The 23,813-nt window shown below is 38.1% G+C and overlaps 1 protein-coding gene across 1 annotated transcript; it reads left to right on the top strand.

Moving 5' to 3' along the window:
- Window positions 1-341: 341 nt before the first annotated feature.
- Window positions 342-21,525, top strand: LOC104622895 (leucyl-cystinyl aminopeptidase-like; the record flags this gene model as incomplete). The annotated part of the gene is made up of 12 exons (XM_010289816.1): window positions 342-455; window positions 965-1,096; window positions 3,942-4,073; window positions 9,295-9,455; window positions 10,395-10,483; window positions 12,769-12,949; window positions 13,710-13,866; window positions 15,822-16,006; window positions 16,651-16,812; window positions 17,659-17,799; window positions 20,035-20,116; window positions 21,092-21,525. Coding segments are annotated over 12 exons (1,668 nt in total), but the record flags the coding sequence as incomplete, so codon positions are not given.
- Between the last annotated feature and the right edge of the window lie 2,288 nt (window positions 21,526-23,813).

The raw sequence follows: 23,813 nt of genomic DNA, 5'->3' as shown, positions 1-23,813 counted from the left end.
TCCCAGCAGTCCTTCTCTGTTTGTAAACAGCAGGTCAAGCAAGGCACCTCCCTTGGCAGGCTTACTCTCCAGCTATGTCAGGCAGTTATCTCCGACACACTCCAGGAACCTCCTAGGCTGTTTCCTCTATGCTGTATTATACTCCAGCAGATGTCCGGTAGATTGAAGTCCCCTACAAGAACAAGGGCTAGTGATTGCAAGACTTCTGCCAGTTACTTATAGAATGTTTCATCCGCCTCTTCATCCATTTTGCCACAAGATAAAGCTGAGGATGGATAGAGTGTTACTGTACTCATTTGATTTGATTTTTGAAAAAGAATGACATTTTTGGTCTTTCATAGTGGTTTGGCAATCTAGTAACTATGGAATGGTGGAATGATCTCTGGCTGAATGAGGGATTTGCCACTTTCATGGAGTACTTTGCCATGGAGGAGATTTTTCCAGAATTACATTCAGTAAGTACTTTCTGTAAGTACACTTACTCTACCTTCACTAAGATATATTTTTTGATGCTGACCATGAACAACTGATACTTAGAGACATACATTGAAATTCACTTTGGACACCATTGAGATTATACTGTATCTCCTCCACTTTGGCACTTTAATTATATTGGAAGTGGTTTTGGGCAGGGGACTTTGGGAAGGGTATGTTGGTTTTGGGGGGTGGGTGTTTCATTTTGTTTTGGTAGTAGTTTACATGCAGTCTTTGTGTTTTGCATAGGTTAAAGCATTCTGTGCAGAATAGCAGGTGTTAAAACCTGTAGGTGTCTATATATCAAATTGTAACTTAAAATCTTTATACAGAAAGTCCAGCCATGTTTGTCTGTCTCTACTTTTCCTAGGAGACTTAGAAAGTACCAGAGATTTAGGTTACTGCAAGAGCAAAGCAGAGACAACTTTTATTGTTCTACTTGCCATGTATGTCCTAACTTCTCAGACACTTATAAATGTTTCTCTTCTAGGATGAAGATTTCCTTAATTTGATTTTCAAGGCTATGATGAAGGATTCCTTGAATTCTTCACATCCAGTGTCTTCTGCTGTTCAGTCTTCAGAGCAAATCGAAGAAATGTTTGATACACTTTCTTATATCAAGGTAACTTGACATACAATTTTACAAATACTTCCAAATATTATAGTAGCTATTGAAAACATGAATGTGGAATTACAAGTAAGTAGGCATGTACTGACTATTGTGTAGGGGTAATTTACACCTAGCACAAACAATACAGGATCTCTTGGTAATGTTTCTGAGCATCTGCATAGCTTTTAATTAGGAAGAGATTATGTATGTGTGTTTGTGTCCTTACTTAACATCTTTCTGCTTGGTGCATGCTTCAGCATGAAGTAAAATACTCCTAAAGATGTAAAAGGAGATCCAGTAGGTGCAATAAAATAACCAGTTAGAGATATTCTTTTTCTGATAGCAGAGTGTAACAAGTGCTCGCGAAAAGAGTAGCAGCAAGGCACTTACTGAAGCAATCAGTCCTTTCTATGCTCTCTTTGCTTTTAAAAAACGGTGTTTTAGAGACTTCCTGAGATGGAGCTTGCATCTGGAATGTAAAATTATTTCACTGCATATCCTAGTTGTCTGCAACTTGATTATTTCTGATGTCTAATGAGGGTTGTATGTGAGGTTTATGTTTTTAAAGCTTCACAGTGCCTCAACTTGAAAATGCATAAGAGAGCAAATACCTGTATTTTCCAAACTTTTACTCCTATTGTCTCAGATTTTAGGTGCTGTGTCCCATGATTTTGGTAGTATCGGAGGAAAGCCTTTTATATCTTTTGGATTAGCTGTCATTCCCGCCCCACCCCCAATCTGTGTATGCTTGTACTTTTATCTAATAAGGAACCATGGGGACAGCTAGTGCTTACTACAAAATACTCAAATACTACATCTTCCTCTGCTCAATGGAATGCAGTTTCCACAGCTGTCTTGGTTTGTATCCTCTGATTTCTTTTTGCAAGTCTCAACTGGTCAACATGTGTTGTCTGGCATCCTTGTTAGTCTGAGATACCAAATGGACCTACGATAGTGATGTGCTTCTGTTTATTTTTGTCTCTGTTTTCTGAGCAACAAGAACAAGAGAAATGTGCAATTTTCTGCTTCCCTTGGTTGTGAAAGGGATTTGGTTTGTCTCCCTAAGCTATCTATCAAAAGGCATGGCTCTTGTTTCATGCTTCAGAGTTGCTGTCTCAACTATTTGGTGAGCTTCTGGAAGCTGTGCCTCATGCATGATCATGTCTATAGCCAACTTCAGAGATAGCAATTCTGTCAGTCTTTGCCTGATCAAAACTCTACATAATTTTAATGGAAATATTCTGTAAGTGATTGGGATGGAGTTTCAGTCAATTAGTAAAGCATTATAGTTGGAGAATTACTTTATTGCTACTAATAAGTATGTGCACCTTCTGAAGTGAAATGTAGCAATCGACACCCTTTGAGTTTAGGAGCTAGCCAAAAGTAGTTTTACCCTTACATTGTCAGAAACAGGTTTTTCATGGCTGCTTTCTGTGTTTCAGAGGCTTACATTGCATAGCTTATCACTCATGCATGCAGTCTTGTATTCCACTACTCTTGGCCCTATATCTTAGCTAACACAGCTATCAATTTGAGTGGGAAGACACTTGCAATATGGTCCCTAATCAGCTAAGAGTTGCCTTTTATTGAATTGTACAACTTTCTTTGTTTTACTATACTACAAACTGACACAAATTAGTAGGTGGCCTCTACATTTTACTGTCTGCAATAGGAATTATTGTATAAAATTATCTTTAGCCTGGTTGTTTTGCAGACTATCAGTAAACCTAACACTCAAGGGTGGGACAACAACCTACCTGCAATACCAGAGTGTTTGGGAGGATATGACAGTAAGAAAAAGAAAATAGTAGAGCTATAGCTTAAGTATGGATGCATGCAAGAGAGGACATTATGACCATGTTATTAAAAACTATAGTAAGGGGTATTCCTGCAGTATCATGAGTAATTAGATTAACCAGGCAGCCTTCAGTTTCAGGCAAGATGTTAACTTAAATTCCACAACTTGAATTTGTAACATGTAAGAACCATACATGTTCTTGTTAAAAATCTTCCTTTTAATATTTTTTATCTTTTCTTAGAAATAGTACCAAAAATATAAAGTGCACCTTTAAACATTTCATGATCTACAGTTGCTCATCTGCATTCAGTTGTACAGTATGCAAGTCCTCAGGCAATTTATTTATTTGTGGCTGTGACATAGAAGCACTGCTGTGGAAACAAAATGGCTTTCAGCTATTTTTAAAAAAAGCAAAACCCAACACCTTTCTTTCTACACATTCATGGCCACTTTGGTACTAGAACTACTCAGTTACTACTTTTTTTAACAAAACATGGCTGTATTTAAACACTGTCAAAATGCACTTGTCCTTCTATAGTCAGTTCCAGCCTACTAAGTGTATCTCCTCTTTTTCCTGTATTTTTAGTTTTTTAGATAACTGCAAGTCATGTGACTGTTAAACACTGTCTCACAAGTGCAGTTCTGTACCGTATAGAGGAATATTGCTAAGGAAATACATCAGCCAGTAGACACTTATTAGTTAGAAGGCAATATTTTTGAGATTATGTTAATTGGAAAAAAAAAGTCAAGCCCTAGTAGCCTGTTTTGTGACTGTATTTTGAGCCTTTGAATATATTAAATATTTTTTCCAAAGCAGCTGGGAAAAGATTCCAAGGTGTATTAGCCTTTTTTGTAACTGCATTGGGAGTTTATGGAATATTAAAAAAATTCTTTTCCAGGGAAACTGAGTGTTTAGGTAATGATTCAAGTGATATCATTTGGGATAAAATCTGCCAGCTTCCGAGTTGTTCTTGTACTGTGAAAGTATATGCTTCTATGCTTCAACAAGTTGTATAACTTCAATTTACCAATTATTTTTCTTTTTTTTTCTCCCTAAAGGGGGCTTCACTTCTTTTGATGCTGAAGCACTATCTCACTAAGGATGTTTTCCAAGCTGGCATTGAGGTATACTTGCATAATCACAACTATGGATCTGCCCAGAGTGATGACTTGTGGGACAGCATGAATGAGGTACCCATCTTTGATACACTCTTCTTGTTTTTTCACTTCTCTTAATGTGTTGTAAATTCTGATTTATTTCCTTGTTTACAAAAGAAATAAGATTATAGACTGCAGGTAAATACTCTGAAATTCTTGGTCATCATAGTCCAAAGTTCTGTCATACAGATGGAGATTCCTGTAGCTTCTAGGACTCTATTCAGTATCAACCTAAAAAAGCACTGGAAATGGGTGTGCGCTACCATGCATATCCACAGGTGTGGACACATCAGTATGCACATATCATCTCTAGAGTTGCATTGTTAGTGTGTTAAGACCAGAATAAAAATAGTCATCTTAAATACAGGACAAAACTTTACTTTCAAAGAATCATAAAATCATTAAGGTTGGAAAGAACCTCTAAATCATCAAGTCCAACCGTCAACCCAACACTACCATGCCCACTAAACCGTGTCCCCAAGTGCCACATCTACACTTTTTTTGAACACTTCCAGTGATGGTGACTCCACTACCTCCCTGGACAACTTGTTCCAATGCCTGACCACTCTTTCAGTAAAGAAATTTTTCGTAATATCCAAACTAAACGTTCCCTGGCACAACTTGAGGCCATTTCCTCTCATCCTATTGCTAGATACCTGGGATAAGAGATCAACACCCACCTCACTACAACTTCCTTTCAGGTAGTTGTAGAGAGTGATAAGGTCTCACCTCAGCTTCTCGTTCTCCAGACTAAACAGTTCCAGTTCCTGCAGCTGTTACTCATAAGACTTGTGCTCCAGACTCCTCACCAGCTTCGTTGCTGTTCTCTGGACACACTCCAGCACCTCTATCTCTTTCGTGTAGTGAGGGGCCCCAAACTGAACATAGTTTTTGAGGTGCAGCCTCACCAGTGCTGAGTACACGGGCACGATCACGTCCCTGCTCCTGCTGGCTGCACTATTTCTGATACAGGCCAGGGTGCTGTTGGCCTTCTTGGCCACCTGGGCAAACTGCCGACTAATGTTCTGCTGGCTGTCAACCAGCACCCCCAGGTCCTTTTCTGCTGGGGAGCTTTCCAGCCACTCTTCCCCAAGCCTGTAGCATTGCATGGGGTTGTTGTGACCAAAGTGCGGGACCCAGCACTTGGCCGTATTAAACCTCATTCAACTGACCTAGGCCCATTTATCCAGCCTAGCTGAATCTATCCTCTCTAGAGGTCTTGGGATACTGTCTACTAGTGTAACTTTCAGTGATAACTTTTGCTTGAACAAGTGGTGCTGGAATTGTAGGAAAACAGATTGTAGGGGATATAGTTCAGCAGCTCTGAAAAGGTAAGGCAGGCCTAAGGCTGTGTCTGATTAAAGCAGGTGTGGAGCGAGAGAGTGAGGGAGCAAGAAAGCAAGAGAAGGGCAGGACAGAGCAGGGATGAGAGTTAGCAATCCTGTGAGAGCCGGGGAGGGCTGGGGAGAGAGGCTGGATGTGAACAAGGGCAGGGGTGGGTGTGAATGAGGGAGAGGGAGCAAGGAAGGAGTGGGGTCAGAAGAGTGCAAGAGAGAGAGGACATGAGTGGGAGGGAGAGTGCAAGGAAGAGAGTGTGCAAGGAGAAGGGAGTATGTGTGAGAGAGTGAGAGTGCAAGAGAGAGAGTGAGAGTGCAAGAGAGAGAGTGATCCCAACAAGAGCGAGCCACTGAGTATCCCCAGGGCATGTTAAGGTAGTTGTAGAAGGGAACAGATTTCCCTCTGTGTGTGTACCACATGGTATGTATTAAAATCTGAAATACATTGTGAGATTTCCTCACAGAAGCTGAGTGCTAAGCAGGAAACTAAATTTTTAGTTTCAATCTTTGGCATCTACGTTATGATATTTGAACTTCTGCAGAACTGGAGCTACTGTTAGTTGGCTGCTGACGGTTACAGCTGTCACAGGTGGCTGTAAATTTGCATGTTTAGTAATATGCAGTCACTAGTTTGCCAGCTAGTGATGGATTATTACTGATAACAGACTGTGACTCTCTTATGACAATTCTTATAATGCAAAATAGACTTTCTTCTTCTCAGCCTCTGCAAAATTGAGCCTCCTGACAAACCATCTTCAGTCATGCACACAGAGAGAACATACCACAGGGAGATGGTAGTGTCTGCATAGAGTGGCTAGGGAGACCACACACATGCCTCACATGTAATTACATGAGGGCTTAACTGTTACTAGATGCAGGGTTTAACTGTTCCTAGGGCCTGGTAAAAGAATAATTCTCAGAACTTTAGGTTACTTGCTTAGACTGTCTCCCTGGCTCAGAAAAGAACTTTTTTTTTATTGTAACCATAGGGCAAGTTCAGCTTTTCTGCAAACTAGCAAGGCTCTTTCTCCAGTCTTTTTGAACCTCAGTCATCATCTTTTTGAGAGTTAAAAGTAATTGTTAACAAATCTGGGATTGCTTCACCTACCTGCATTAGTTAAGTGAATCACATCCAACCAACTTAGTAACATCTAACATCAGAACTCAGTGTGTATTTCATATTGTAATGAGAAACAAACCTTTGTATTTGGTGCTAATTTAATAGTTACCAAATGCCTGCTGACACCAAGTATTTAACAGCACTATCTGCCAGAAGTTGCGCTTCTGTGTGGAGGAGCCCACCAACTGGTTCTTTAGATGTTTTCCTGTGCTGCCTAAAATGTTTGCCTTTTCCTCTGTGTCCGTTTCTGGCTGCACCTCATTTTGTGTCTGAGTCTTTGGTTTGTTTTGTGGTTTTTTTGCACGTAAGTGTTAAAGCTGTTAATTTTGTGTTTTCACATAGCCTGCACTTTTGTACACTTTCATATTCCCTTTCTCCAAAAACTTATGGTTTGGCTAGGCTGGTCTGGTATTGCAATGAGTTAGTTTACATTCAGGCTTTTATTTTGCTTCCCCAAGAAGGTACCAGATTTTCTGTGCTACTTTCTTTCCAGTGATTTTCATCTGTTGCCTCTCTGAATTTACTGAAATGTACTCTCTCTGTGTCCATTTTCCTTTGTTTTGGTATTCTTTCTGTCTTAATGTTTTTCTTTTTGTATCTTGAATTCTTGGTTTCTCATGCTTTTGGATGGTCTTTCACTTTCAGATTTTCAGACAGATTTTGTTGGTTAACAATAAAATCTAGACAGGCTGCATCTCTCATTACTTTCTCTGTGCTTGGTATCAAAATTTCATCCAGTCCAGGAACTTGATGGAAAGTCTTTACTCAGTAATATTTTCCCTCAATACGTATCTGAATTAATTAAAACTATAAGAATTCAATGAATCTGAGTAGCTCACAAAATCTAATCTTTGAGCTGACTGATACCATTAGTGCCCTTGGACTCTAACCAGTGCCCAGATCTGCTAAAAGTTTCTTTCAATTTTTATCTTCATAATACAAGACATTGTATCTCTGTCTGAGATATGGCAGATTTATGAATCTCTTGATTCTTCTCCAGTTTAGACGTGAACTATTTCACTGAGTCTCCCTTATGACAATTAAATCATTAGTATTACCATGTATTGAGATCTTTGGTATCCTTTTTGGTTGTTTCCCGTATTTATGGCAATGGTAAAAACAAATCTATGATATTCAGCAAATTGACTGGTTGTTTTTCCTTTTGCTCCCATTAGTTATCCCTAGGCTCAATGTGTTTGAAAATTCCAACCGTGAAAATGGCCTTTTCTTTGAGCATAAATTTTTGCTGGCCACACAGCAAAATGCACAACCACTTCTGAAGGCTTAACCTTCTCTGTGGAAATTGACAATCATAGCTGGAGTGAAGATGAGAAAACTGCGTATGAATTAAAAGAAAAATCTGCAACACAGCAAGGAAATTTTGTATACCTTGCCTAGAAGGATGAAGGATGAATTAATTTTAATGTGTTGCTTTCATTGGATTAGGAGCTGCTGTTCAAAGAAGATATGTCAATAAAATCTATTAAAGTCAATAAATTTTTTGCTATGATGAAAGTATGAACCTATAATTTCTAACAAATTGGTTTAATTTCAGGTGATGGGGAGGGTTCTATTTTAGAATAGAATTATTTCAATGGGGCAAAATTCAAATTTACTCATATCTCTGTACAGATTAGACACAAATCTTTCTGACAGTCTTTAAGTGGATCACAGTATTAGCACAGAAAGACTGAAATGGGAAATAGGCAAGTTGACAAGGTGCAAATACTAGACTTAATTAGTTTCCTGATCTCTTAACATTCCTCTCATCTTGAGTTTGGGGTTCTTTGGGGTGGGTTTGGTTTGGGGTGTTTTTTGCTGGCTGCATTGATCTTACAGATTTCTTGGTGGCTTCAAAAGTAAAAAAAAATGTACATTTTATATGTACATTTATAGAACATTACAATTCTATAAATTGTAAACTTTTTATAGAGAATTGCTTCCATGGAATTGAAACGCCTTTTAAAGTTTATGGTCATTCTCTACATAAATAATATAGCATTTTCCCATGAGTGTAAACTGTACCTGTTATTGTTGGCTTGAATAGAGAAAAGTGGACAGTAAGGTGCTGTTGAGGTAAACTAGAGAAAGACACAGTATAGATAGGTAAAAGCTAAATGTAACTTGAATAATGGTATATTAGTTTCCTTATGTTCATTATGTATTTTCATAAGTTAGGGGACATATTGTCTTTTTCAGATTGGGTGATCATCTCTGATGATAAAGAAACAGTGATATGTAGACATTAAAAAGTACTTGTCCCTCGGTGGGGGTATTGTAGTACAAACAGTTCCTGAAAGACTAGAAGAGGCTGGAGGTTAAGCTATGCAAAAGCTGGTAAGGGGGCTTGGGGGGGAGGTATAAATGCACAAGTACATTAAAGTGCACCGTCACTTTAATTCAATTTCTAATATTCATTTCAGAATTAAAATAAGATCTTTAACCGGAAACACCCACATAATATCAGAATACCAATAAGGAAAGAGAAAGGATGTGGCGATCTTGGCAGTTTACCATAACTTTCTTTTCTGTAATATTCTCTTCTCCACTTGCATGACATACCACTTCAACCTACTGATGTTTCCAATTTGTCTTTCCACTTCTTGGCTAGGATTCCCTCAACTTAAGAAAATAAAAAACACGTGCTCCCCTAAATTGTTGCTTACAAAATTTACAAGCTCAGTTTTAAAGTGATTGTTTATAGATGGAGAATCATGGTACTTACTTCGTAAGGAGGAAGTTTAAAAAATGTTCACTGTTTGCTCTTTTCTTGTTATGTTATGATTGTTTTTTACAGATTACCAATGGAACACTAGATGTAAAAAAGTTGATGAAAACTTGGATTATGCATAAAGGATTTCCTTTAGTCACTGTTATCCGAAAGGGCAAGATTATTTCTGTACAACAAGAGAAATTTTTGTATCGGATGGATCCAGAAAATTGGACGTCAGATGCAAGGTTATTACCTTCTTAATACTTTTTATCCATGAAAATCTACCTGCAGATATCTTTCTTGTATCTTGTATATCTTTCTCCTTTGTATTCAGGGGTTCTAGTATTTTCTTTGAAGACAGGTAGTAATAGGAAATTTGGCACAGAAATTCACACATTTAATATCTGCCTGAGGTTACATGTCTATTTCCACCCAAGCAACTGGTAAAATTCTGTGGCATCCTTTGTAAGCTGAGTTTCTTAACTGTACCCTTTCCTGAGGCTTTTAAGCTTGAGATTATAAATTGTGGTAAATAGTGGAATTAACTCTTCACATTTTTTAATACAAAAAGGCAAATCTCACAGGTAAAGTTTTCTTTTAATTTCAGAAAGTTTTGTGTGGTTAACGAGAAGCTGAAGACAGGCAGATTGGAGAAGTTTGTAGAAGTTACAGATGTGTATGTCTTTAGAGCTTCTGCTCCTTGCTGCCAAAATTCAGTGTACATCTTGAGCTTTGTTAGAGGAAAGTAGAAAAGGTAGAATCAAAGCTTTCTTGGCTTAAAAATTTTAAGACAACACTAATGCATGACAGCAAATAGCTGAATATATGAGAGGCAATATCCATTGTAGCAAAAACTAAAAGGAAGTACATATGCAAATGGTGGAGATGCAAAGATGTGGCAGTTGCTAATTGTAAAAATTAATTTACAGCAAATACATCTTATATTATGAATCCTACTGTATTTGTAACCAAAATATATAAGTTTGAATCCTTCTAAGATTTTGGTGGTTTTATTAAGTTGTTTGAAATCTTAACAGGAACTGAGTCCTTTGCATCATCTTGCAGAATCAACATGGTTCTAATACTACTAATATAATAAAATGCTTAACTAAAAAAAAAACCCAACACTTTCAAGACAAATAATTTGTGTATAATATGTCAGTAAACATTTGCTTTCTTTGCAGTTATCTGTGGCATATTCCTCTCACCTACATAACTAGTAGCTGCAACTTTACCTATTGTACTAAAGCATATTTACTGGACCAAAAATCAGGTACGTGACTCAAAACTTCAGTAGCAAGTTATTTAAGTGTTATATATTACTGAACTTTATTAGCACATAAGATGTGAAGATGAAGGCTTATGTAGTATAAAATCTGGAGCCAAGTACTACTGATGGTGTCATCATTAGAGAGCTAGTTTCCTACAACATTATACATACAAGTAAATGGCAGTAACTGGGGCAGAAGCACAGGTCTGGACTTTATAAAAGCCTGTACTCTTTTCTTCCCAGTACATGCACAAAGTCTCTCGAACTGCATGTCCTTTAGAGAGTGAGTAATGGGAGAGTTGCTCTGCCAGTGTATTGAAATGTGAGGAAGTCACTTTCCACTGAGATATTTATTTTCTCTAATAGTATAAGAAAATATTGCATCTGGAACAGATTAAGTTTTTGAGAATGCTGTTGTAGATCTTGAAACCCTTAGATCTTTTCCATAAACTCTCTGCTTTTGCAGCAGTGGCTAGTTTGAATCCTAAATTGTTGGTTTATGGTGTGGGGTTTTTTTTCATTCAGACCTGTTTTTTGCCTTACTAAGTGAATAGTTACTATACACTTCTATATAGTATTCTGCTAAAATCGCTTTAGCTATCTCTCTCCACTGACATGAATAGGTTTTTGCATTTTATTGAAGCTGATTTGACTCATTGTCTTACGTCTGCTGATGCATTTTCTTCTCCCCCATTGAAGTTGTTATTAAGTGCATTTAACTGGCAATTATTTTCAATTCATAAACATATCTCACACCTCTACTTTTTGAAATAAAACTATACAAGTTTAAAATCAAATTCTTAGAGCTGATCTTGACATTTTTACCATTTACTGACTTTCATGGACTGCCACGCCTCCAAAATGACTTTACAAGTACTGTAATTAAAGTAAATAATTTTATTTATGGCATTCTGACATTGGTTTTACAAAGCCTTCAAGTTATTCCTGGCCTTTAAAATTTGAGATGGAGTTTTAGAAAAAAAAAAGTGAATTTTCACAATAGAAGAACAAAACTGTTTAATTGAATGAGTTATTGATCTTACTAGAATTAATAGGTGTCCTGATTTCATCATTTTTTGTTTCACCTTAAATGGCCCTGCTGGTGGTCTCATGTTCATCATACTAATTCCTCACTCACTATAGAAACTTGGATGTGGAGGATATGAGAGTAGCAGAGATTGGGGTAGAATATTCGCTAAATTTCAGAGGCATTGTAGGTGCTATGCAAATTGATCTTTCTGGCAGTAGTTACAGAATCAACTGCAGAACTTTTCTCAAAGTCTTTCATATCTAGCTGACTTTGAAACTAGAGTGTGGCCATTCATCTACTTAATGCCATCTCCATTTCTCTGTTTCTCCATTTCAGTCTGTTAACTGCTCTTAGAGAGAGAGAGAGATGAAAGTGAGCAGAGAGGAGATGAGGTTGTTTAAAGGAGGATTGGACAGAAGGAGAAAAATTACTACACTAAGTAATTAACTATGATTCAAAGAAATTCAAATTTAAGAAATTCAAACTTAATAACATCAAAGTGTTATTAAGCAAACATCTTTATTACAGCGCCGGACACATGGGAGATATCTCCTCCTAACATGCGTGCCTCGTGTTACCAGCATCTGAATTATATAAGAGTACATACATTCATATTCATTGCAATTGTTAGCATATTCATGACATTTCCGAGAAATGTTTAACATACTCAAATGTCCCTGATGCATGCACTGTTAGATGAGTCAGTGGTCCTCTGGTGGTCTCTGGTGGGTTTTTGCAGTACTTGGTCCCATTAACTTGTCTGTCCTCCAGAGGAACTCTTTTCTACTTGCTTAGCTTGTATTTTAACATTGTGCTGGTTCTTATCAGTTCCTGCCAGTTACTTGGTTAAGATAAAAGAAGTTGTCCACAGTAGCTTATCTTACACAATCCCCACATACAAAAGGAAATTTACAAAACTCACATCTGATTGATTTTACATGTTAAAACCTTCTTCCTTGTTTCGGACCTTTGTTTCAGCTGCATAGATAAAACTCAGGACAGACTGTGATACTGTTCATTTAATCAGATATAGGAAGACAGAGGAAGAAATACAACCTGGAATTTTGTAGCCTTCTCGTGGCACCTTTGTACTGGCTATTCATTCTTCAAAGTAGGGGGAACTAGTGAGTGGAAAAGGATTTATTGACTCCCTGGAACCAATCTACTTCATAGATTTGGATTTGAATGGATTTGAATGAATTTGAAAGAAAGTTGCTAAATGTTTGTTTCTGCTGCTAACTGATTGTCTGCCCATTAGCTGTAATTGAACTTCCAGAAGAGGTGGAATGGATAAAATTCAATGTGGACATGAACGGCTATTACATAGTACACTATGATGAAGACTGGAAAACACTGATTGATCTGTTGAAAAAAAACCACACTGCTTTGAGTCCTAAGGACAGAGCCAACTTGATCAACAGTATCTTCAACCTTGCAGGGTAAGACTTTCATGTGGGAAAACATAGTTAATATGTATTTAAAGTTTTTAAACTTTTTCCCAGTCAAAAATCAGACTTAGATTCTAGAGAAGACTGCTTCAGAGAAACTATAATTCAGTCTTTATTATCTTATTGAAACTGTTCACCATTCACTAATAATTTTTTTTTATTTATTTCACTGATGCTTCCATATTGGTGTTAGATATTATCTCTCTGCTCTTTAGAGCAGCATCCATTAATTTGCATCACAGAGCCGCATGATAGCTTCCATTTCTGGAAGACACTTTTATTTAGTGTCTGATAATCTGCCTAGCCGACTGTTTTCCTGTACTCTGTCAATGAGTGCTCCACTTTAGAGAAGTAAGCTGTTTGCCTCTTAAATTTTTACTGGCTCCCTCTCTTGTCTTTCACCACTACTTGTCAGAGCAGGTGAGGCTGAGCATTCTGGATGGCATCTTTGACAGCTGCTTCCTGTATCTGAGTACCTTCATTTATGATAAATATTTTCAGACATCATTGTCACAGTTCCTTACCCATTTCATTGTTGTTAATTGAAGGTATGTTATTGGCTATTGTTGCTTTGTTGCTATCTTACTAGTGTTATAATATAAGAATCTCTACATCTAAAGTGTTTCTCATGTTGCTCCCTCTATTCACCTCTCCCTCTGTTAATGTAATGGAGAGCATCACTTCTGATACTGTTTCAGGGAGTGCTTTTGTTTTGGAAGCCATTTTAATGTTTGTATTCATTGACCTATAGTCTAGGAAAAGAGTCTCTGGAAAAGGCCTTTGAGCTGATTGATTACCTTAACAAAGAGAGCAGCACTGCACCACTCACTCAAGCTTTGTTTCAGCTGAGTCTTATATACAGCCTTTTAGAGAAAAAGGGTGAACAACAACTGGCAGCACGAGTTATGGTAAGTCTTAGTTTTCTTTTAGTTACATTATCATTTTAAGTGTGACAAACAATAAACATTTCAGTAATCTCACTAAGCTGGATGGGGATTCTAGACAGTTGCTGGTCTTGCTTGCCTTTTTTAAGTAGTAATGATCTCTAACTGAAATGCTAAATTTTTTTGAACAACTGCCTCACACACACACCCCCTGCCCTCTCTCCTCCCTTATCACGCCACCTTGCCCCCGCAATGTTTTGTACGGATTGTAATGCAATGGGAATACAATGGTGCCTGGGGATTTGCTCTAGCGGCTATAAAGGTCAATGTAGTACAGATATGTAATTAAACAGGATCCATGACATTTTTCTAGTACAGAAAAGCTATTTCCAAAATTATTAGAGTGGATGGAGTTCATAGATCTAATTGCTTTGTAAAAAGACAGTGGAAAAACCAAAATTAGTTTCTGTAAAAATAGGAACACATGCGTAGTTGTCACTCTCCCATTCTAGCTGTGTGATAGATTAACATGATACAATGCTACAGACTTAGCAATGAAATCAACATCGTAGCCTCAGTTCTTGCTGAGGAAATGTCTTTCATTTCTCCGTTTACCTTCTTGTTATGAAGCCTCTCTTTATTCATCTACAGGTTTAAAATGATCCTCACTGCTTTACATTGTAGAACATCAGCAAAGGGATTTAGTCTAAAAGCAGATGTTTTTCTTTATACTAGGTAAGGGTAACTAGTGAGTGCTTAGGGAAACTTATAAGAAACAAAAAAACACTACTATGATAATTCTCCCTATTTAGTATTTATTCAAAGGTTTTACAGATCTGCTCTGATAAACAGCGCAAGCTATGGTTTGCAATGCAGTGTCTATAAGGTTTAAGTTCAAGTGTTTCAGGTGACATGTGGTAGCTGATCAGTCACCTAGCTGTAGTTTTGGCAAGCTATAAAACTACAAATGTGACGGGTGTTCAGCCTATAGATAAAGCTTGGTTGGTTGGTTTGTTTGTGCTAAACTAAGATGTATTAACTGTCACTTGATGGAGTTGAAAGCAGTTGAACACGTAGAAGTTGTATGTATTCAGCTTGCTACCTCAACTGACTACAAGTCTGTGAGCAGCAGGTTGAGGGAGGTGATTCTCCCCCTCTAGTCCACTCTCATGAGACCCCATCTCAAGTACTGCATTCAGCTCTGGGGCCCCCAACATAAGAAGGACATGGACCTGTTGGAGCAAGTCCAGAGGAGGGCCACAAAAATTATCAGAGGGATGGAGCACCTCTCCTATGAAGACAGGCTGAGAGAGTTGGGGCTGTTCAGCCTGGAGAAGAGAAGGCTCCAGGGAGACCTTATAGCAGCCTTCCAGTACCTGAAGGGGGCCTACAAGAAAGCTGGAGAGGTACTTTTTACAAGGGCATGTAGTGATAGGACAAGGGATAATGGCTTTAAATTGAGAGTGTAAATTGAGATTAGATGTAAGGAGGAAATTCTTCACTGTGAGGGTGGCGAGACAGTGGAACAGGTTGCCAAGAGAAATTGTGGATGCCTCATCCCTGGAAGTGTTCAAGGCCAGGTTGGATGGGGCTTTGAACAACCTGATCTAGTGGAAGGGGTCCTTGCCCATGGCAGGGGGGGCGGAACTAGATGATTTTTAAGGTCTCTTCCAACCCAAACTATTCCATCCTTCTATGATTCTATGAAGTCTGAATTGTAGCTCGAAGAGTAGTCTTCAGTTTCCATGTGCAATTTAAGATGTAAACCTGGCCCATTCTTTCAGATCTGTGTGGTATCTGATATTTATTCATACAGATAAGAAATTGCATATATAAATTTGAATAGGTAGATGAAAAACTATTACGCTTAACTTCCACAGTTCTAGAACTTAACTTTTTCTCTTCTTTTAAACTAACTTTGTATATAGAAAATCATCTTGGGGAAAATTAGCTATTGGTAATACTTTTTCCTCCTTTAGCATAGAATAGAGTACCTGCTTGGTGATAAGATTGATCAACAGCGTTGGACAGATGATGGAACCCTGTCTGAACGAGAGCTCCGGTCAACACTGCTAGCTTTTGCCTGCACCCATGATATGAGAAATTGTAGAACAACTGCCACAGAGATGTTTGAAAAGTGGATGAAGTCTAATGGAACAATGAGGTACCACAAAAACTGGGCTTCCATTTCTTTTATCTAACTGTTTTCCTGATACCTTGCCACCATTGTTTTGGGGAAATGAAACAACAAACAAAACAAACAACAAAAAAAAAAAAAACCCACACCACCACCAACAACTGAATATTGATGAAGTACTTCATTCTTTCAGTGTTCATGTCGAAGGAATTGCTGTTTTAAGGTGAGAGGGAGAACTGTGCTGTCTGCAGTCTCATTAAGTGTGACTGCAAAACCAGCCACAAAGTGCTTCCATCTCTATTTCCTAAGCTGCATGCTCAAGGAGGATTAATTAGTAGCAACATCAAAGCATAGCTTTTTATCTTGCAGGATTCATTCTGCTCTGGATTCATGTGCATTTTGAGACAGAGAAAATTACTACAATTTTTGTACAGTTGACTGTGCTTTCACGTGACTAATATGATTTTGCTTTTTCCCAGTGACTTAAAGTATTAGACTGGCATGAATTCAGTCCAGCGAACTTAGGACTGCTACAGAATTAAGTTGCTCAAAAGAGAGGATCTCTTTCAAGCTAATCTTTTCACTTTGCAAATTCCTTCTTTTCTTGGATGAGGATTTTTATGTCCCCTTTTTGTTTGTCTGTCTGTTGTTGGTTTTGTTTTATCTTGTAGTCTGCCTAGTGATGTTATGAAAGCCGTATTTGGAGCTGGAGCCAAATCTAGTGATGGCTGGGAATTCCTTCTAAAGATGTACTCCTCTTCAATTTCTGAAGCAGAGAAAAGCAAAATGATTGAAGCCTTGGCCAGCACAGAAGATGTCAGAAAGATGATCTGGTATGAAGGAGCCAAAAAGTTATATGCTGTGTAAATTAAAAGCATTAAAATCTTCCTTGAAAAATTGTATTGCTTTTTTGTACTGTTGACAAAAAATTCTGATTGTTAAAGAAAATCTATCCACATGTTTTGTACAGGCTTCCATAAACATGATGAACCTGACATTTTTCACTTAAAAATAATTTACATAACAGTGTAGCTCAAAAGGCCAAATTCTGAGTATGCATAAAGAGAAGACAATTGAACTTAAAGGCTTTGCACTACTGGTAACACAAAACTGCAGATTTTGTGATAAAGGTAACAAGAATCGCAGATTGTTCTATGGAGTCTTAAAAAATTGTATCTTTATAACGAAGACAATAACTGGTTGGTGGGTTTTTTTGATTACATTTTTCTTTCATTCTTTCTTTCTTTCTTTTTCTTTTTTTCTTTGGGTGAAATTTTGACCTTACATTTTGCTCCAACACTATCCTATACACCAAATCTCAGTAATGCATGGAGGACACCAAGGTTGTCCTGCTGAGTGATTCTTGTTACACCTTTCCTCTCTGAACTTTTCAATGTATTATGTTTTCTTTTACAAGTTGTTAGAATTTATTTCATCTTTTCCAACAGCAAGGAAAATTCAGGTATTTGGTTTAGAGCCTAAGGTCACTCTATTACTTGGAAACTGAAACAAAGTACAGTGGCTATAAAATGGAGCATTGGTGTGTTCCATATGCCAGAAGTTGCTTGTTGTTTGATCTATTCCATCTTTTCAGTCTAATTCAGGAGTATCAGAAGAATCATGTAAAGATATGAATAGATGTTTTTTTCCTGTCCCTTTTCATATGCTTTGTCTTTTAGGTTAATGCAGAACAGCCTTGAAGGAGAAGTCATCAGGGCACAGGAGCTTTCACATATCATAGCAACTGTTAGCCAGAGTTTGCCTGGATATTTGCTGGCCTGGGACTTTGTCAAAGAGAACTGGGAAAAGCTTACACAAAAGTAAGGCTTTTGATGTAGTTGAAACTTCACACTCACAGTGGCAAAAACACCTGTTTGTTTCTTTCAAGAACAAGATAATAAATACTTGGATTCATATAAGAAGATACGTATTAAAATTGTAAAGCCTTTTTTAAAATCTGATTTTACAAAAATAACGTGGAACATAAAGTCTCACCAGTACTTAATGGGACTTTGGAGCCTCCTAGAGGATTACAGTAATTCTAAAAAATCTTGATCTGACTTTATGTTAAAAGGATGCTGTCTCAAAGATGATTGCTGCATATACAGGATATTTATGTGGATCATAGAATCTTTGGGTTGAAGAGGGACCTATAAAGGTCATCTAGTCCAACTCCCTTACAATGTGCAGGGACATATTCAACTACATCAGGTTGCTCAGAGCCCTGTCCAACCTGACCTTGACTGCTTCCAGGGATGGGGCATCTACCACCTCTCCGGGCAACTTCTTCCAGTGTTTTACCACCCACATTGTGGAAAATTTCTTCCTTATATCAAGTCTAAACCTACCCTCTTTTAGTTTAAAACCATTACCCCTTGTCCTATCGCAACAGGCCCTGCTAAAAAGTATGTCCCTATCTTTCTTATTAGCCACCTTTTAAGTGCTGGAAGGCTGCAATAAGGTCTCCCTGGTGCCTTCTCTCCTCCAGGCTGAACAACCCCAACTCTCTCAGCCTTTCTTCATAAGAAGAAGTATTCTATCCCTCTGATCATTTTTGTGGCCCTCCTCTGGACTGTCTCCAACAGGTCCATGTCTTTTCTGTGTTGTGGGCTTCAGAGCTGAACGCAGTACTCCAGCTGGGATCTCGCCAGCATGGAGTGGAGGAGCAGAGTCATATCCCTTGACCTGCTGGCCACGCTTCTTTTGATGCAGCCCAGGATGCGATTGGCTGCCTGGTCTGCAAGCACACATTGCCTGCTCATGTCTAGTTTTTCATCCACCAGTATCTCCAAGTCTTTGTTGGCAGGGCTTCTCTCAAGTGCTTCCTCCCCCAGCCTGTATTAATACAGGGGATTGCCCCAACCCAGGTGCAGGACCCTGCGTTTGGCCTTCTTGAACCTCACAAGGTTCACATGGGTACATGCCTTGAGCTTGTCCATATCCCTCTGGATGGCATCTCATCCCTCAGGTGTGTTAACCACACCACTCAGCTTGATGTCATCTGCAAACTTGCTGAGAATGCACTTATGAAGATATTAAAGAGTACTTGTCCCAGTACAGACCCCTAAGGGACACTGCTCATCACCCATCTCCATCTGGACATTGAGCCATTGACCGCTACCCTCTGGATGTGGCCATCCAGCCCATTCCTCATCCACCCAACAGTCCACCCACAAATCCATATCTCTCCAATTATGAGAGAAGGATGTTGTGGGGGACCATGTCAAAGACCTTACAGAAGTCCAGATAGATGACATCCATAGCTCTTCCCTTGTCCTCTGATGTGGTCACTCCATCGTAGAAGGCCAGAAGGCCACCAGGTTGGTCAGGCAGGACTTGCCCTTGTTGAAGCCATGCTGGGTCAAATGCATTTAAAAGCAGACACAGGGAATTCATTCAGCTTTTTTTTTTTTTTTTTTGCCTTTTTACAGCAATCCGAAAACCTCATAACCCAAAAATCCCACTTGCTTTAGAAATTCATGTTGTCCTTAACTGGCCTTGCAGGGTACCCAGGAGGATGACTGGCCTGCAGGTTTTCAACAAGCTAACAGTACATTGAAAACTGTATTTCTAAATCCTAGCTTTTATTTGGAACTGTTTCACATTGCAAATGCTAAAATAGCTTCTCCTGGATGAAAATTTCTGCTCTAGCAAGCTATTAATAACGAATGTTACAAAATTACTTTTCTTGAAATTAAATCAGGTTGCAAATTCAATTACTGTAAAGTTTTGGAATACATACCGCAAACATAGGTCTTGGTATTCAGTATGTGGTATCTTCAGTTCTTTCCTATTTGAGCTGTGACAGAAGTTTGAAAATTTTCCATTTCTTTTGCTCTGAAGTTCAATTTTTAGAGGGATTAGAGAACTAGAGGCTTGGACTTATAAGGCCTTTTAGCTCTCTTGAAAAATGAGATATGTAAACTTGAATTTAAGTGCTTTTAATGATTTCCAACTACTAAAACAAAAAAGTAGAAATAAGAATGTGTACCTGTACTGAACCTGCATCTTAAAGTGGCTCCTAGTTAAAAATAACTTCTTTGTTTGTATTTCAGGTTTCACCTAGGCTCATATACTATCCAGAATATCATTAGTTGGTCAACTTCTCAGTTTGCAACAAAGGCACATCTACTTGAGGTTGGTGGTTTAATCTACCAGAAAGGAATATTTTCTAGTGCCAATGCTGTTTTCAATTAATTGAGGGATGAGGAAAACAGATGTTATTTCTGTCCTTGAGGCCCTTTTGCAAGGATATACATCTATTGCTATCCCTATTTCACACACAGCAAATATACACATAAACATTTTGAAGATTACATAGGGAGTCAGTGGCAGAGTTGTGTATAGAGTTGAACCCAGTTATCTGTTTATACTGTTTTGTTTTCCTGTTCACTGGAACACACTGTCTCTCAAAATAATGATTTGGTCTAGATAGAATTTTGGTCTTGATTTTGTAAACAAGATATGCTTTCTGCATCTCTGGAATGTGATGGAGTGCTATAAAAATTACTTTATGTTACTTTTGCTGTCAACAATCCCAAGGAGATGTTGTGGAGGTTGAGTATCAGTTAAGAGCCAGTTAATAGCCATTAGAAAACTCTGTCTTCCTCGACAAGTCCTTGAAGTTAATGTGTCAAGAATGGTTTATGGTTTAGTCTAATGTTTTCATTCAGGTAATTTGGTAAAGATAGTTGTTTGTGGTTTGGTCTGTAGTATTTTAAGTGTTACCACTGACAATTAGAATGATGAGTGGCTGTAGAGGTCATTCTGGAGCTGCTTGCAACAATGAGTTCTTTGTCACAGAACAGACTCGTTTTCCAGAACTTTGAGTGCTCTGCCATTGCTCTGTGATGAATATGATAAGTGAATGTCTGTTTATTGGTGAAATAATTTCTTGAAACCAAATTAGTTATTGCTGCAGTTCCCATGAAAAATGCTTTCATTGCATTTTGAGAACTCCTTTGAGAGGTTTGCTTATTGCATCGATACAAATGATTCTCAGGAATGGATTTCCTGCAATATATGTGTAGCCTTTGCTTCTGAAACTATTTGTGTGGCCAGTATTGATTTTAATTAAAATTTTCTTTTTCTTTCTTTTCTCTTGCTATGCAGGTGAAGTCATTTTTTGAGTCAAAATCAGAGGAGAGTTCTCAACTGCGTTGTGTAAAAGAGGCAATTGACACAATTCAGCTCAATATCCAGTGGATGGAGAGGAACTTGGCAAAGCTACAAAAACTGCTGTAGTGCACATTTTGCTGTGGTGTGTCAGCCATTTAGGAGCTCTGTGGGCAGTTGCTGTGTTTCTTTTGCAAAAGCCAGGGTGAAACCAGGCATCACTGCAACATTGTTTGCACTATTAAGAAGTCTAGATAGCTCAGGGCATGTCTCAGATAAATTTTTATTTTCATTGGAGCATTTATGAGCGAGATGTAAGTATTTATTCTGAAACTGTTTTCATCTATAGACCAAACATCTGCACAAATTATTAAATATAATTTTATATTTGAAATATAGGCTCTTTCATTTGGAGTTGTGTTGTAGTTTCTTAGCCGTGGATTAATATTGACAGTTAGGGTCAGAAAGAAAGAGTTACCATGAACTGTTACTTCTTTGCTGATTGCTCATTGACCAGTAGATTTCTTAATGCAAAACCATAGGTGGTTTCCACATTTGTAGATATAGAAGCTGTTGTGAAACAAATCATACTTCAGATACGTAAGTAGTAGTGGATCTTATAAAGTACAGCAGTTTGAGACAAAATAAATAAGGTTCCAGTTTGATTTAAGTTTGGATTTTTTATTTTCACAGTATTCTTTAGGAATGACAAAAAAAAAACCCAACTCATGCTAATAGTATACACTTTGATGTATAAAGTGGCTGGATAGTAGTATGGGAAAAGAAAAACTAGATAACAAAGCCAAGTGATTTAGAGGCAGGATTTCAAGAAACACTGATGTGACCTTGGAACTTTTACTGTGAATTTATTAGACATCATTATTAGGCATTGAACTTCGACTAATTTTGGTGTATTGATCTCTGAGCAACTGCACAAAATTGCATTTTTCCAGGTTGGTTCATCTGTTAGACTGACTACTAATTTGTGCCCTTTTGACTACTGATCTCTAATTTCACCACTTTTCACCAGTTCACCAGAGGGTCTGCAATTAATAGATATGTCATCTACTTCATTTGGGTAAACTTTTTTTTTTCCTTGCCTGATAATCCACATATCACAGTATAATTTATGAACATTGCTCATTCTTTATTTAGGAAAGCTTCTTATTTAACCTTTAATGATTTGTTCTTCTACTGTTGTAAAAAGCCTTGTGAGACAAATCTTCAAAGTCTTTTAAAAAAAGGATCTAAAACCCTAGTGTGGTACGTTAGAAAGGCGAAATACCTACTGTACAATCTGCATATCTTTCAAAAGTAGTGAAAAAGGCTGGTTTTGAGGTACAGCATATATGCACAACCCATGCAAGAGTAAACATACCTTTTTATCTGGAGATCTGTTCCATTCATTTCACTACCAATGCACCTTTTGTGAATTCATGCAAGCAGATTCAGACCTGTTGTCTTATCATCATCTAATTATGTGATCAGTTATAAACTACAATGAAAGCACTAACAATTACAAGTTGTACTATTTTAATTAAACTAATTTAATTTCAGCTGAAGTAAATTCTGAAGAAGATAATAGCTTGAATTAGATTTAAATTAATGGATTTAAAAATATGTCCCAGGGTGATTTCAAACTGAATGCTTTAATTTATGAAACTGCAGCATTGGCTGTTTATTTGGTTAGCAAAATTATAAGCTCTGATTGCTTAAGCCATACCATACTTTTCCCATTTTTTTCAGAATATCTGTCAAAATTCCTGGAAAAGAAATTCCTCATTTTCGAGCTCACACTAGAATTGCAGATATTATTTCTAACCTTGAAATTATCAGAAAGAATGTTAGATCTTAAGAGGGTGCAAACACTTATTTGCCCAAAAGGCCCAGAAATTAATAATTTTTACATGCCCTGATGAAGGAACTGGCAGTATGAACATCAAAATTAAATCATACTTCCTTATAAGTTATGGAATTAAAATTCTAATTAAGTTAGTTCTTGGAATTTTTGTACTGCCATGTGTTAGGGCTTCATTTCCCCCTTTATACCTGGGTTCTGATTACAGTTAGTCTGAGTCTAAAGCTTAGCCATAGGTACAGGACAAGGAGCAGAGCCGCAGTGTTCGTGGCTCTGTGAAGGAACAGTCAAGGGAGCATGAAAGCAGCCAAAAGCTTTCAGTCTCAGGCATTTTTTCATGGGAGCTGTAGCTGGCAGCAACTCTATTGGAGCTGGGGTCTGTTAAGGGTTAGAGTGAAGGTGAGAATTAGCCATAGATGCAAGAGAGACAGCAGAGACCCAGTATTTGTGGGGCTGTGAAGGAGCTGCCAAAGGAGGGTGAGGGCTGCCAAAGCTTTCAGACCTGGCCATTTTTTCTAGGGAGCCATCGCTGGTGGAGTTTGTGATGGACCTGTACTCTGCCTAGGGTTGTGATCATGGTGTAGGTGATGGTTATGTGCAAGACAAATGCACAGCCCCAGTGTTTGGCTGTGAAGGGGCTGCCAAGGGAAGGTGAGGGCTACCAAAGCCTTTCAGTGCTGGCTACTTCTGTTTGGAGCTGTAGGTGGTGGGTGTCTGTTTTGTAGCTGGGCTCCAGGCAAGGCTGAGAGGGTGTAGGTGAGGGTTAGACAGTAGAGCAAGCACAGAGCCCCAGGGTTAGTGGGGTGGTGAAGGGCCTGCCAAGAGAAGGCGAGTGCTGCAAAAAGCTTTCAGTCCTGGCCA

Source organism: Phaethon lepturus, unplaced genomic scaffold, assembly GCF_000687285.1.
Source record: "Phaethon lepturus isolate BGI_N335 unplaced genomic scaffold, ASM68728v1 scaffold786, whole genome shotgun sequence".
NCBI classification, from domain to species: Eukaryota; Metazoa; Chordata; class Aves; order Phaethontiformes; family Phaethontidae; genus Phaethon; species Phaethon lepturus.
The sequence above is the reverse complement of the archived record's forward strand: the minus strand, read 5'-3'. Positions and strand labels throughout refer to the sequence as shown.